Genomic DNA, 16,802 nt, shown 5'->3' with positions numbered 1-16,802 from the left:
GAAACTACTCGACAAGTAGTTTCTGCGATTTCCCGATAGGTGGCGCTAGCGTCGACGCCCCGGGGTCCTTGGAACCCCGGTGGTAGGTCTGTATGCAGTCAACCGATGCTTCGGGTTCCTTGGCACCCCATATGATATTAAATTTATATGCAAATTTATCAAACAATTCAATAATTTTTTGATCTTTTGCTAATTTTTACTGATTTAAGAAGAAAGAATAGAATCAAAGGAAGCCAAAATCGAGATAAAGATCTTCATCTTTAATTGCATAATTATTCTTTAATCAGGAGGAAAATACATCGTATTAGAACATGTAGCGTACAAAATAAATTAACTTTTCTTTATTCATTTTTTATTACACGTGCGGGAAGCAGCTTCTTTCTGGTTGAAAAAATGACTCAGTTAACATATTGAATTACATACTTGCTCTGATATTATTTAACACTCAACTGATGAGACACGTAAACCTATGTCTTAGTGAAAAATAATTATTGAATACGCGATAGGATTTGCAATTTTTAAAATATAAAATTTTATGTATGCGTTTAATTAAATAGTTAAGAAAATAGTTAATTTTGCTATAGGTCAAATTAACAATGCTTTAGCTCTCATCGATTAAGCGTTAAGAACAGTAAATAATTTTGACAGTTTGTCATCCATCACAGATTCTTCCTATCAACATAACTACATTTTTCAAAGTGACATTTTCCTAGCTAATTTTCTCTTCTTCGATCCCTTCTACCATTTTCTTGTATCGCTTTTTCAGGGTTTGGTACGTTTCATTTTCCCTTGCATTCTTCAAACCTTCAACTTTTTCATTCTCTTGTACTTGTCTCAACATTATGGAAAATTCAAAAGTATACATTGGTCACAGAAATTTTCGCAGGACAGGAACCGTACATTAACGTTCGTTTCGTGTACCATCATTTATGCGAACTTGTATAAAGCATAAAAATTACTGTAACGATTTAAGTGTTAAATATTAGGTTTGTGCAAAAGCTTTATCGTATCGATGTAATGCTCTATCGAAATAAAACTACGGATGTTTATTTATATATAGGTCTTGGAAACATAGATTCAGAAGGCTCATATATGAACGTTAACATTGACTATTTCAATTGATAAATAATATTTTGGATTCAATTGTACGTCAAATCTTTCACACCAACCTAATTAAACGCATGATAATGAACCGAGTAGATAATTTAAATACGTATCTATTATCACAATGAAAGAAGAAATACATTACAAGTCTCCTTGATGTATTAGAATGTTTAACGTTGATAGTGTTATGTACGCGAACGCGTAAAGTACCTTTCAGTTTCCTTTAACATGAAGAATTTGCATGTTTCAACTTGCTACTTACTTTAGGAACACCCTGCCTTACATATACATATCTTAATATATGTATAATTTTTGTCAAGTTCAGTACATTAAGTAATTAAGTACTCTCGATATCGGCTTCTTTACTTTCGTTAAAGAATTATTTTCTAAAACATAAGATGATCAGTTAATTTAACAATATATCTAGAGCTTTGTCTCAAAAATATTTTTAATCCTATTTAAGGAAAAAGATCTATAGTAAAAACAGAAACACCAAATGGAAATAATCGTTGCCCCTCACTTGTCTTATGGCACTTTTCAACTTTTTCACGTTAACACATTTTTTACACGTTTAAAAACGAGAAGAACAATGTACATAATCTATATTTCATTTAAACAAACTTCATTAATAGGGTAAAAATTATTTTTTTTTCGTTAAAAAATCATGATTTTCCAAAAGAAGAAACGAGGTTCATGCGTGCAACGGATAGTCGTTAATTATATTTTGAAAAACCAAAAGTGTATCTAACAAAAAACAAAGAAAAAAAAAAAAAGAAAGAAATGAACTTTAAGACATAACTTCAATCTTCTTCTTCATCGTTACGTCAAAAATGGAGAATGTTCGTGTCTCCCCGCAATCATTCAACAACTGACATAACGCTATAACAATTGGCAATATCATATAACTTTACATATATCGTTATTTCCGTGTTGCTTCGTGAAACGGCTATCATAAATATTATTCTATCCTCTTTTCATTAATGCAAAAGCACCTCATGCGTGCCCTACACGAACGTGGACCATCAATGCTTACACGTTGTCGTCGTACCCTTACAAGAGTAGTTTACGATAAACGCTTGACTTGTTTGCATGTACATTACTAGACAATGCGTAATACTAGACAATAGCGTAATACATATTCGACTCTAAAAAGTTCAACATCTTTTGCTTAAGTACCATGTGCGTGTGTGGGGGAGATTCGACGCGTAGGCGTCATCATTTTTCTGTGGAATATATTCACGTATAATTATCCTGCTGGTTAACGAATGATATAGTTTGTGCTACCCAAGCTCATAAACCAGGCATACACAGCAAATAGTAAAACGGGCACGGGTACCCGTCAAACAATTTTCTGTTCATGCCAATCATAAACGCTTCCATCGTTTTCCTAAGTAATTCGTAACAATCATTCAGTTTCATTTTCACGTTTAAGTACTGGCCACCTTCTTGACACGTTTCTCATTAACGTTTCAGTCGTTTTTTTCTTTTCTAATTCTTTTCGTGTATCCTTATATCTACGGAATTCATTAATTTAGGTTTTTTGCTTTTTTCATTTTTGCTCTTTTTCGGCGATATGTTATAGGCGGCTGAATAATCTTGGGTGCATGATAATTTTGGTTTATTCGTGCAGGAATGATATTAATCTTGTCTAATCTATACTACTCAATATTAGTTGTATACTTTCTTTTAAGTACATCATAATAGACATTTAAGTGTGAGCCTCTTAGAAGTCGAACTGATTAACCTTAATTAATATAATTAACTTACTAAGTTTAGCTTGAACATTAAGAACGAACAAATATACAGTAAATTATTTAAATTGTAAATTGTACATTACAAATTGTAAACGCATACAAATAAATACATTTAGAAAATTCTTCACGCTAAAAAATAAAATTGATCAGCTCAACTTCTGAGAGGGTCAAGCGGGTTATCAACAACGTCTAGTTTGCTCCGCGAATAAGTGCATTCATATCTAGAACATTGTATATTTGATTAACCGATGAAATTTCGTTCCTAATGATCAACATAGGATCCCAACGATTTTTCTTTTTCTTTCATTCCTATATTTTCATGCTGTGTGCGTAAACTACCTAACATGTCAGGGGATTACACGCGTTTTGTGCACGCTCATTGTTATACATCGTCATCAGTATGTATTAAACATCTCTTTAAGATGGCCTCTCCTTCATTTGAAACGAAGTCTTCTCTTACGAAGATATTACTATGCAACAACAACTATACAATTTATGTATAGTATTTCAATTCAAGGAAGTTTTATCGGTACGTATTCTAATCAAAAGATGTGAGATTTCCTTGCTTGACTTACTCCGTATAAACGCTTGATAATACCCCTCGTTTCACAAAAATTTAACCAAGTAATTTTAGGAACTATATCTAGCGATATATCAAATTTCATGAAAACTTGTTCGATAATTCCCTTACCGATAGAACTCCCTTAACAAATTCCTGCCGCTACAACTGCACCTGAAACGCTTGCGTCGCGTTTGGCATAACGAAGGGATTCGTTGCGTTCGACTGTTGCAGATTTTTCGCGGCAATTTCGGCCCATTCGGCATCGAACGGATCCGACGGGCCGGTCCTGGCGATTGGTCCCATCGCGGCTGATCCCAGAGACAGAGCTCTTGCGTGAAGCGATGGTGCTCGTCGGGGACTCGTTTGTCCTTGCGAAGAAGATTGCACTGATGATGGTACCGAGCTGGTTATACTACCCAGCCATTGCTCTGGTTTTGGCAATGGTGTTGTTGTTGAAACTGGTTGAACCTGAAATAATAAAGTATTATAGAATTTCATAAATATAGATTAGTTTTTAGTATCAATAACAGGATAGAAATCATGATCGTATGCACCACCTCACCGATTAAGGGTTAAGTTTGAAAAAGAAAAAAAAAAATTTTAAAACCACTTACCGGCGGAGTGGAAATAGTATTCGAAACTGCAATCTGACTAATCTGACTAACATCAGCAGCCACGGTACTAGAAATAGCCGGCAAAATGGGCGTAGTAGTGGGTGCTGATGCTATGGATGCGATCCCAGAATTAACCAGTACTGATGTATTTGCAGGTGACGTGGATGTACTTCCTAGAGAGGATGTCGATACTGAACTAAAGGCGGAATTTGCTAAAGACGGTGTACCGAATACACCAACAGCATTGGCAACTGCTGAAACGTTCATCATGACTGGAGTGGGTGCATTTGTTCTTGGAGGAACGGGACTTTGATTAGTAGCTTTGTTTCTAGTCGGTGTGATACGATTCGAAGACGACGGAGATTCTTGCCAGCTGGAACCTTCGTTTAAATTATTGAGATCATCGTTCTTATCATTATTATTATTGTTGTTATTATGGTTGTTGTTGTTGTTATTGAAACTGGGACCATTTTGTAGTTTTAATTCATCCAGCGAACTACTGATCGTTACTGTAATGGTACGGTAATAATTATTTTTTTTTAATTCTCAATAAATTCTAACGTTTAAATATGTTTTAACATACCAGGCGGAGTGTCACTGGTGGAACCTGTAAAGAGTTGCTTAGCCACTGAGCTTGCGCTACCACGGCTAGGCACTGGACCAAAATCATCGCTACTCGAAAGAAGAGAAAGTCCTCGTGAAAGCTGCTGACACATAGCTGAAACGCTATCTTGACCGCCAGGCGATATTTCCGGTATTGGACTCACTGTAAAAAAATAGGAATCACCATAAAGAAACTTACAGTAATTCGACGATTAATTCGGTGCTTTGAACTGGTGTTGAAAACTACTAACAGTAATTGCATGCTTTTAACACGTGTTACAGATTTGACAGAGATTGTAGAAGGTATTTAAAAAATCGTCTGAACGATAAAAGAAAAACATTAATGGCTACTCTGATTAAGTTTTTCTTTCATTTGTATTTACTAGACTTGTCTATTACTAAGAATCTACGGATATTTTAATTACTTTTATATGTATATGTTATTTTTTGTATGTAGTGGTAATGGTGTACTTTCTTTGAGATAGTATACAGGCTGGTACATGTGTCGGTAAAAGATGAAAATGTATTCTAACACAAGTACATTCGAGAAAGACTACAAAACTAATACAGCAAAGAACATTGTTTCTCGTTTTCTGTATCTTCTATTATTTTAATTCCGTCTAACGAGCGTACATGAAATGTAACTGTATATTTAAACACGGAGAAGAAAACGTCATTCAGCACGAAAAGAGAAGGAAAGGAAGGGGGCAAGCAATAAGAACAAGTGACGGAATAGAAAATAATGACCTTCGTCGTCTCCTTCGAACTCTGTTGCAAAAGTAAAGAAAGATATTATTCAGTATTGGGAACTGAAATATTTATGTAAAAGAAGACAGAGTAGAGGATGTGCTTTGTTCAAAAGAATTACTCTACAAGACACAAAATGTACAAACAATTTATCAAAAGTGACTCGTTTGCAACACAAAGTTCATTTTACAATTAATCTCCACTTGTCGATCAAAGGAATATTAAGGTAAACTAAGGTAATATTAAGGTAAACGTTTCCTGGGAAATTCTTAATTAGAATAATTACCTGATGGTTTCGAAGGTACGACTTGAGACATAGTGGATGGCATTCTCGATAAATCTGTTGGCTCGAGGCTGTGGCTACGGGCTCGTTCAAGATTACTAGGAAGATCATTGATCCGTAAACTAAGTTGCCTCTTAAATGGAGAAGCTTGATTCAATTGCGTGAAACCACGGAAGGAACCTTGTCGTTCGAGCATCGACAAGGTGGCGTGTGGTCTCTCGATCGCAAATGGGTTGTAAACTTGTTTCACCGGAGGTACATCTGCGGAAAAACATCTTGCACATTTTAGACAATGATCAAAAGTTCAAGAATAATATAAAGGAGAGACGATATCGAAGAAATAACTGACCTACAGCACGTTCACGCGAATCCTGCAATCGTTCGGTAAGACTTGGCTGTCTAAAGCTGCCGCTCCTCGTAAACGTTGAAGTTTTTGAATCAAACGTCATTGTGACACCGCATTCCTTGTCCCTCCGCTGTTTTCTCTCCAAACACGCGGCGAAAGCACAGCCTACCGCGTGACTCAAACGCTCTCCCTGAAAGAAGAAAATAAATCAATAACCTTTCATACCTTATATACGATAGAAATAGAAAGATTGTAATTAACCCTGATTACCCAGGTTAACAACTTATGGGATTTACGTTTACCGATTCTTTTAACGCCAAAAACCCATGACACATCCATCGCCTAGTCGTTCCGTCTCTACAAATATAACTAAATCCCTTTTCATGATTTCGATCCGGCGCGCAAAATGAAACCTTTTCTATCGTTTGATCAACAATTAATCCCTTTGTTTCGTCTTCAACAACCCTCAAGCCGTCGCCTGATACGTGTAGCACGGCTCGTACTGGCCGACGTCTTGAATTCTATAAAGAATTTTCATTCATTTTTCAGGTATTCATAATTAAGTTTCATCGTTACTTACCCTAAGTACTTTTAAAGCTTCTTCGCATACTTGCATGCCCCTTGACTCGAACACTTCTACACATCCCAGGTACTGTACAATTGAAAGTGAAATATTAATCGACATCCCTGATAATAAATACGTACAAGGAATCGGACAATTGCCCTGTTGAATATTAAAATAGTTATGTTAATTGCAGGATTCATACCTTAACATGGAAAGCGCATGTAGCTGAACGAACAGCAGTTTCATCCGCCTGCCATTGATGGGGTTTGCTGGATTCCGGTACATGAGGATCTTTCCGTCGTCGGAAGCTATCTCGGAAGCTTCGTCGCAGCCGATCCATTCTTTTCCCCGGTGACCTCTCACGCTGAAAATCAAGAAAAGAGTAATTTATTATCTTCGTTACAATTTAAACAGACTCTCTGATCCCACGAAGCACACCGTTTTAAGATAAACCACATGGGACCAGGGTGAACCACCAGCAGAACGTGGACTGTCCCCTCGCGATTTTAAGATCCTTACGATGGTACCCACAGGTAGTTTTACGAGTGGTAATTCCTACCTTGCTAACTATACTTTATACTTTTCAGGTATTCCCAACTTACCGAATGGAGTTTTAATAAAGGAGTCAAGGTAATAGGAGGAACTGGCAATGGTAGCGTTAGATACTTTCAAATGGCACCTGGTTCGGACAGGGGACCCTGAAGAGAATTTTGAAATTTGCCAATTTACCTGAAATCTATCTTTAGATTTTTGCCAAGAAAAAGAAGAACGTACGGAGAGTATGAGATGTACATTGAAGGGAAAAGTTATACTGGAGAAAAAGAGGAGAATACAAGAGAGCCACTGAGCCGTGCAGAAGAGGAGGACGAGGCAGACATTCGAGGACGAATGTTAGAACAAAAGGATGGTTTCAAGGAAAATTGGAACGGGGACTTTTTCCATATTTAAAGACATTGCCGTAATTATGTAAGTTAAGGGTCAGGGTGGGTCTGTCCGTCCATCCTTCTAAATATGAACTAGCACCCTCGCTATTTTAAAATTCTAGAGTTAGTATTATTTGGCTATTAGCGATCGTGAAGAAAAAGATTGAGAAACACTGGTCTAATGAAATAATTACCATTAGAATGCCACATCTTTTCCGATGGCAATTTTTCTATTCGTGGTATTTCATGCAACAGTTTCGCATGTTGGTTTGGTCTTACACTAATCATCAGGTACGACCTTGAAGAGTGAAAGAAAATATGACGGTAAAGAATCCATGTGTTGTTATTTACGCATGCAGAGACAACTCGTGCGTATCGAAACATAAAGAGATAGATCCGGTATCGCAATTTTCACCAAGGGAACAGCGGGTAGATACTACTCTCAACATGATAAATAAATAATCGTGTATAACTTTGAATGCTAAGCCGAGTAAAGCTATAACTTGTCCGCGGTGAAATGGTTAAATATTTAGAAAGCACTTTGGGGGATTTTATTGTCTAGCCGCGCCTGTGGATGATAACACGGTATGCATCGATGCCACGGTAAAGAAGGGTACAAGGTGCATGGTGTCAAAAAACACCGTCAGTACCGACCATTGGTCGAAATATAAATTTATATAAATGCTAGTATTTTTACCAACAAAAATATAAATTTATAATTTCGAAAGTAATCTGCTAATGAGCGTTTCGTGTATCACAATTGCCCGACTTTTGAAGTATACTACTTTTATAGGTCAAGCCTCTGTTAAAGTAGACTTGCATTCATTGCAACAATAAATCACATTTGTACACGCGTGATCCATCATAATCATATCAAACTCGCTTTATTAAGTTCGTCCCATACATTCCACTTGAGAATGAACTCTGCTGGCTTCAATTCAGCATACCTTGCACTTAACTCAACTTTCATCCGTGATTATTTATCAACGGAACGCGACGAGAGTACCTACGTACATTTCATTTTTAATTCAGTTTTCAAACAATTTTAACTTAATCAATGTTAGGATGTCCATAGATTTTGGGGAAAATTAGGACCTTCAAATTTCTAACCCCTTAAGTTAGGCAACCCGCCTTACACCGGTGTATCACCGGCCCGCCGCCGGACCTGTCACAGGGGCTATTCCATATCTATACATGTGTCATGGCTATGATTCAGTTTTATTAAAAATCGATTCCATGTCATTGCTAAGGAGGCGTGTAATGAATGGTATTTTTTTATCGAACGTAAAAATCGTAAGTCTCTAACAGAAAATTGTAAATCTTTTGAAAAAAAAATATGTATCACGTCAGTAGTTACGAATACGTTAATTAGGGTCACGGAACAATTAAATGCGTAGACATTTAAATTTATTCATTTACCCTGTAATGTCACGCTCGAGGTTTAAAGCAAACACAGATATTTACTCGTAATTACACTTGTACACGATAAAATATCAGTCGTTTACGTCAAAAACGAGTAGGTAAGAAAAAAAACCTAAAAAATGGATTTTTAATAGTTATTCCTGGAACTGTTCCAATTTCTCTACAGGTGTCCCTCTTCTTGGAGGACCCTTTTATTATTCCTTTCCTATTTGTGATCCTTATCAGCCCAGGTGATAGTAGCAAAACCAGTTATACACTTAATTGTGTAATATCCGTCTAGTGCAAGCACTTATGTGAAGACACATGACTTTGCACAGTAAATACAGTAAATACAGTAAAATCTGTTTATAGGCTGGTTGAATATCTTCTTTATGCACTACCGCTTAAGGGTACAGTACGTTTCAAAAATATACCAACCAATGTTTGAATGCTTTATCCTTTCAGTCGGCGGCGCAACCGGGTGCAGGGGGGTCAGAAGGGTCAGTTACCCCTAAATCTCGATTTGATTTATATAGAGTAAATTAACATTTATGAAGAAAAGAATATTACTGAAATTCAAGAATATAGATGTTCAGGAAAAACGTATGACTCATACATACATGCATAACAGCTAGAATTTATTAGGTATCAATTTTTTATGCAATCATGAAATTAGTAATAACAGTTTCTTACAAGATTTCTTGAATTGTTTTAAATTAAACGAGTTATCTCCAGGCTGCGTTCAATCAAAATCGATAAATACGAACAAAGAAGTAGCGAGGTGTATTCCCCCAGGTAGAATCATCACCTTTCCTCCTGTACCTCAAGTCACGTGACCCCCCTCGTACATTCTACAGATTCCTACCACATTTTATCCTTATTCCGTTACACGATAGAAAGGAAATTTTTCAACTGATTTTCTCATTTACAAACGTGCTCCTAAGATTCGTAACGCGATTGATTAATTAAAACCTCGATAATCGAGGGTCAAGCCTTGAAAGGCCGATTGCTTCAACTAACGCTCCATTTAACGGTACTGCATCGAGAAACAAGCCTCGACACGTGGGCATCTGTTAACGAGAGTTATCGTTGATGTAAAACAAGATTGCAACGTACCGAGAGTCGAATACCATTTCCAGCATGGCTGGTAGCTCTTTCGAGCGGTTGGTGGGCGGATGGATGGTTTCCCATTTCTTTCCACACGCGGATGTTTTCAGAACGCGCTATAGCGGCCGCATCAACAATTCAAACACCCCTGGGTCCTTCCCTTGATCCTTATTTCCTTTGGTACACCATGCGCAGTGACACTACCACCGAACGTTCCTCCACTTTTCGGACACTTTAAACGATAATCCTTCGAAACAACACTATTTTATTTTATGCACCCTCGATACACTTGGGCCCAACATTATATCGTGTTATTCCATTAAGGACACTTTCACGGGTACAACGACTCCGTATAGCATTGGTCATTCGTTTGAAAGGTTTTTTAAATCTCCTTTATTCGAGAATTGTATACACAACGATCGAAAACGACACTGAGAACGCGAATAACTGTGAGAACTTCCTGATCGACCACTGTGTTGTATCATCTCCGACAGACTGAGTTTCATCGTGAGCTTCCAATACACTGAACAACTTGTCGCTTCCTCTATTTTCCACTGTTTCCTAATAGATTCTGTCTAATCGACAATCAAATCAGAGCCGTAAAGTTTCAAACAATCTCGATTTTCTCACGGACAGTGAATGTTTTAAATAGGCATGGCAGCGCGACGTTGCCAGAAGCCGGCCGGTAAAAATGTACACCTATCGGGACGGATCGACGAACGGGTAAAGAGACCTCTTCTTTTTCTTTCTTTCTTTCTTTCCTTCTTGTCAGAAGCAAACAGTTCAAACTGGTCGTACGACTTGGCCCTAGAGGTTGACGTCATGGACCCTACCTAGAGTGGGATTCCAACTATCCTCTCTTAGTTGTCTCTGTTCTAGCTCACCTTACAAAACAGTAGTGGGGATCTCTTGTATCCTGTTACCCGCTTCTAGGCATCTTCGCCACGCGAAATCCTCGGCTTTTGCTTCTTAATCATCGTCGCTTGGTAATCTCTCTCTGTGCCTAGTTATTTTTAATCGATGACGATTCCAGTCTCTGATTTACCTGGAACTTGACGTTCCTTTTCTAACGTTTCGTATTAGTCTCTTTTCACCTGGCTGGAAATGCTGTCGAGATTTCGTAAGGAAAACATTGACTCTTTTGTTCAATTTCTTTTACGTATGTACACTTTTGGTTTCTTTTTACGAAGATATTTACAAATTGTATTAAAATAGTGAAAATCCCTTTCTTTCATTTATACTCCTTTTTTCTTTAACATTTAAACAATACGCAAATGGTTCGTCAGATTGTCGAAACAATATCTTTCATTTTATTTACAGATTATTAACATTGTTAGTTACAGTGTTAAGTAGAAAATGAAAATGTTTATTCGTTGATGGATATTTAAATTATATTATGTTGTTAACGAAATGACGAAACAGCCACAGTACGAATTCCCACGTTTTTCCGTTAGGACTATTGTCGTCACGCTCAGTCACTTCCGGCGATTTCACCGGAACTAAAAGCTTACGTTTGATTTTTCGCGTCGGTGCAGAATCCATAAACGATGATACGCGAAATTGATTTTCTTCGTAAAATATTACCAATCAATTGAACATTTTTCAAAATTAAAACGTAAAAATATTTTACTGTTCAACTTTGCGATCAATGTTCTATTTAGAAAGTTGATAGATTTTAAATAATTTGATAAAATTATCAACAAAGATTGAATAAATATATGACCGCACAGAAGTATTTGACAATGTTTAAATAAAATTGCTGTTTTTTCTTCGACAAGCTTCCGCGCCATCTGGTGAAGGTATTAATTCGTATACCGAACGAAACTTTCGATAGCTAATGCGTGTAGCAGGAATTATACTGTTCACTGTTTATCGTCGAAGGAAAGTTGTTGAGAACACTGCACATTGTCAATCACATTTGGCATCACTTCAATGCGGTCATAAGACGGAGTAAATGTATTCACTTTCACTTTGAACAGAAAAGAGTCCGACGAGGCTTCGTCTTCCAATAATGTGGCAAAGTAACGTACAACAACCCCCCCCTGTAACACTCGGAAAGCGAATGCCATGGTTGAAACTGGCCCAGGTCTCTTTACCCCAGGTCCTACGGTGTGGCAGGGATGCACCTTCTTTCATTGGTGCCCTGTCCCCACTTTAATATTTTACTGATGTCATCTTCTATGCATCAGTAATTGATTAGTACATATCTTGTACCGATTTGTGCATTACTTCTGGTATTGTGCAGGGGCTTGAAAGCTTACTCCAGTCAACTTTAAGGGGCATGCATTGTAACAGTTACAAATAATTACCATCATTAAGTCTTCGCTTATTTAAAAATTATAATAAATCTGAACTCCAGATGATCATCGTGAAAATGATTAAAGAACGTTTCATGTATTTTTCCAATAATTCCTATCGTCTTTGCTTTCCATCCATTCAAGTATGAAATCAATCCCCTCTTTTACATGGGACCCGTGGATGTTACAATCAATCCCATGTGCCTTATTTCCTATTGTAAAACAAACTTGCTTTGCTATGCTTGTTTTCATCTCCTCTGAACATCTCGCTGTCCAACAAAGCCGAGTTTTAACGCGAAAAACCGGTTTCTCGCTTGCATTTATGCAACCCAAAAAGCAAGCTCGATCAACATCGAGGAAACTCTAACGAAATAATACGATGGAATTATTTTAGCATCTATCGAATTGTACGTTTGGGAAAGATTTCGATGGTTCGAAGTTTCAGGTAAGGTTAGATCGGGGTTGGTGCTAGAAGTTTACGGCGGTGAGTGCAGCTGCTGCTGCGAATGATCGTACATCTGCTAAGACAGGACTAAAAGAGAGGTTCACTGTGAAACCAAGTGGTCTTTTCCTACATCTTTTTTTTTTTAATTATTAAATAATCTATTTCATAGTTATATCCAAATGTTTAGCAACAGAAAGTTAATTTTCAATAAACAAATTTTTCATGAGACCACACATCAAACAACCGCACTTTTTTATCAAATGAAATGCTTTTATATTTAGAGGAGGTATCCCTCTTATAGCGAGAAGAAATGTACGTGGTTGTAACTGAATGGGGTACCGCCACATTCCGGAAGAGATGTGTCAGCTTTTTTAAATAGCCGTTTAAAATTCCTATCGGTGTGTATACATATCCAATATCCGAATGTAAATACAATATTTTTATTGACAAAAATTGATTCGCAATAAGAAATTTGATAAGAATTCCTGAGAACTATAGTCGCCTATAGTAGAGAAAGGGTTAAGCCTTAAATGGTCTAGTCGACTTGAATGAAGGTACTATGTCCTGATGGTTTAGGTGATTCTTTTTTTCTCCTACCATATGCACGTATAACATGGGTGCATCTTCGGATGCAGCTTTTATTTTATAGCGAATGAGGTAACATCTTCAATGTTCCTTTTCTGTTAGGATTTTCTTCTATGGCAGGTCAGGTCCTTTAACTTGATTAACAGTGCCAAGTGTTTAATATATTGCCAAGTTGTTCGCTTGATTAATAATCAAACAGCTATAAATCAATATCTGTGCTGGATTTGTTTTTGATTTTTTTTTGTATATTTTCTGATACACCATATGGTCTCAGATAAAAACCACATGTCAGTACATTCCCATGAACTTCAAATCGGCAGGTAGCTTCGTATAAAGGTACCTGTACTACAATACAAATGTAAATGTACATGTAAATGTAGTGAGAGTTACATAATTCTTTTTACTATTCTTCAATTTGGTAATCGATCCAATAAGTAGCAAGCTGTTTTCTTGGGAAATACTAGGAACAGTCTGAAAATAGTGCTTCCGTGTTTTTTTTAAAGTTCAAGGGAGCCTTTTACGTGATGTACGAAGCACTGCTGCTACGTTCACTTTGAGGGTGAAGACGATGCACCCCTATATTTTTTTAAAATAGAACGCTATTTTTTATCGAATATTTATTATACAAATTTTTATCGAAATCTCGTAGCGAAAGTCGTAAGGATTAGGGCAACTAACGCCGCACTCGAGAATCCTTCGGGTCAATACTTGGCCAGAAGAATCGTTGATTCATTACAAAGGAGTGTATAAGCTACTTGGATGTCTACGTGCCCTATAAAAATGCACATGGTGCCTTATATCGGGCGAGACGGTTCCCACGATACTCCGTGCGTCACCTTTCTATGAGAACATTTCGCTAGGGTGAAATATACGTGTCTGTACATACACGCTTACGGGATACCTACCCCCTCCGTTGACAGAGTTAATCGTAACGAAAAACGTTGGAATTCTTGCACTGGACGTGTTATAAAATAATTATTATTTTATGGATGATAATTTTGAATTTTCTCAATTTTCATTTTGTTACCGCAACCCCTTCAATTATGTTATTTTTTGACATAATAAATCCGGGACAGCGCGAACGCTGGTCCCGACTACCAAAAATTGTGCGCTCGACATACCCACATTAGGAGTATTCGCAAGGTTCAGCCCCACCGCAGTGCAATGGAAGGGCCTCGCCCAGAAGGAACCGCCTTCCTGATCACGGTGTCCTCCGCGCCAAGTAAGTTATAACAAAATATCAATACCGATTAATTATATTACATGCACTATTCTTTTTCCTCGCGAGAATTTTCCTCAAAACGAATGTCATCTGGTGGTCAACAGTCAATTGTGATTGAAATCAATAGGCGCTTTCTAATCTCTGTTCAATATATCCGTTGATCTTTTGTCTAAAGTTGATTGGTTGTATATCTAGTGTTTTATAACGTTGAAAATATGCCTGAATAATAAAAGAAGAACAGCCGAATCGATTGTACTCTATACTTCTTTTTAAATTAGAAAGAACGTGATAATCAATTTTAGGTACATAATGTATATAACTTTAGTGGAAAGAAATCAATTGTCATTTTTCAACCCCTAATTAGTGATGCGTTATTTTCGTTAACTAAATTAATTCTGAATATCAGAATCTTCAAAATTAGAATCTCCTTCCCCTACATTGCTATTTTTTCTAGACTTTAGGACCTAGAGAAGTTTACTATGCTCGGTACTATACCATCGTATGACAAGGAGAATGAGTCAAAGACAAGTCTGTCATCATGAATGATGATGTTAACGCAGAGTAGATATTTGAAATTTTGTTATGAAAGTAACTAGTCGTTCTTTTGGGTAGAAAAATTTGACAACTAATCTTTCAAATGTCGCGCGTAAAAAAGCTGCGCCGGAAAATACTTATGTGCGTCTGCGCATGCGCACCAGTTGGAGGGAACATTGGTCGTAGGTAATGTGTCCTCGCGTTATTTTTTTTAATTTTAGAATGATGAAGGGACCAATATACAATAATTAATCAACATTTAACGAATCAATATTTACAGACATACTAAGGTGTACAAAGACAAATAAATTCTTGACACCAAGTTCCAGTATGCCTACTTCTAAAAGTGACGCTTGTTTATTGGAAAACAGCTTCTATTTAACTGTCAGTCTCCACAGTCCGTGTAATTAATTCGTATTACAAGAGCGTTACCTTTTACTCGCGGGTTGCGATATACAGTGTTACGCTCGAATCTCAGATAACCATTTATGAACGCGAGAGGAAAATGAAAGAAATCTTTTTTTCTTTTCTTCTGCACAATGACAATGTGCGCAATCGATGTTTAGCGCGATATTGATCGTTCAAAGAAGTTGATCCCGCAAGAATAAACGTGCGCGAGAAGGACGAGCGAGTAAAGCCGTGGTCGAGAAAGGTCGCATTTACATCGAAATCGATAACTTGAGAAGCAACCGCAGGAGGGGGCTATGTCTATGATCGCAACGATATATTATGATCATTACAATACCTGTTTTAGTTGACTCACACAGTGACAGGTACACATTGTTAACGACACCAGTTTTTTAAATAAATACCCATTGACAATTAGAATTATTCGACTCACCTGTCGAACCGCCGGTGGAGCTCCGTGGCCGACGATTACAAAACTCCCGCGGCACTTCTACAGCGACGAGATCTTCAAGTGTCAAATCTTCGCGTAAACTGGCGTTCGAAAAGGAGGACAGAAAAGAGGAATCAACGGTGGTGAGTGGAAGAATAGAGAGCGGTGAAAGAGCAAGCGAGAGAATGATAGTGGGATGAGATGGGGTGGGGGAAGGACGAGACCGTGAGGGAAAGAGAGGAACAGAGGGAGTGACAGGAGCCGCGAGAAAGATAATAATGCCGCAATCAGCGAAACCAGTAATGTGAAAATCCGCGAGCGACAGTTAACGCTGTTTCCTCGTGCCGCAGCTAGCTCGTAAAGAGCACACGGCGCACAGGTTTCTCTTTCACAGCGGCATTTTCACCGTGGTAGCCGAAACCGGACAGCGAGATCCGCAACGCAGCGAAAAACCCCCAGCCGGGGCCCGTTTTCGTAAACACTTGACTCCAACTATCCGCGTATCGGGAGCGACCGTAGCTTAAAACGCATGCGCATTATTACGGTAACGCGCACGCGTCACCGTTCACTACTGCTTCTCTTATCAGTATACTGTTCTATTACCGCTGGAAACGTCGGAAACCTGTATGGTGACACCCTCCATTTCCGTCCCCTCCCCGATATTCTTCGATCACGACATAGGATTTTTTTCGAAAGAGGAACACGCGTGCATGATAAGAAAATTTTGCAAACATTTTTTAAATCATTTATTTTTTTCTCTTTAAAGATATCTTCGTATGGATACGTTCAGGTATACAAATACATTATCCATAACACGATAGTTTTTATTGGTTATGAATATGTAAAAAGAGAATTCATAAATTATTAATTTT

General features: G+C 37.6%; 1 protein-coding gene and 1 non-coding gene across 4 annotated transcripts; both read right to left on the bottom strand.

The window, feature by feature from the left end:
- Positions 1–563: 563 nt before the first annotated feature.
- On the bottom strand, positions 564–16,421 carry numb (NUMB endocytic adaptor protein). Of its 3 annotated transcripts, none has more exons than XM_034325961.2 (10): positions 15,934–16,421; positions 6,781–6,942; positions 6,594–6,665; positions 6,316–6,534; positions 6,017–6,203; positions 5,671–5,928; positions 5,385–5,405; positions 4,618–4,800; positions 4,035–4,543; positions 564–3,888 (listed from the first exon to the last, which is right to left on the bottom strand). In XM_034325961.2, the coding sequence occupies exons 2-10, from the start codon at positions 6,916–6,918 to the stop codon at positions 3,580–3,582; spliced, it is 1,896 nt and encodes a 631-aa protein (XP_034181852.1). In that variant the 5' UTR covers positions 6,919–6,942; positions 15,934–16,421; the 3' UTR covers positions 564–3,579. The 3 variants fall into 3 exon arrangements, with proteins under 3 accessions (XP_034181852.1, XP_034181850.1, XP_034181851.1); XM_034325959.2 differs by lacking the exon at positions 15,934–16,421 and adding an exon at positions 10,019–12,088; XM_034325960.2 differs by lacking the exons at positions 5,385–5,405; positions 15,934–16,421 and adding an exon at positions 10,019–12,087.
- On the bottom strand, positions 14,404–14,566 carry LOC117605103 (U1 spliceosomal RNA). The gene has a single exon (XR_004581582.2). It is a non-coding gene; the product is annotated as a U1 spliceosomal RNA (small nuclear RNA).
- Positions 16,422–16,802: the final 381 nt, after the last annotated feature.

This window comes from Osmia lignaria, chromosome 5 (assembly GCF_051020975.1).
Source record: "Osmia lignaria lignaria isolate PbOS001 chromosome 5, iyOsmLign1, whole genome shotgun sequence".
In the NCBI taxonomy this organism is placed as follows: Eukaryota; Metazoa; Arthropoda; class Insecta; order Hymenoptera; family Megachilidae; genus Osmia; species Osmia lignaria.
This window is presented reverse-complemented; position numbering and strand designations above follow the sequence as displayed.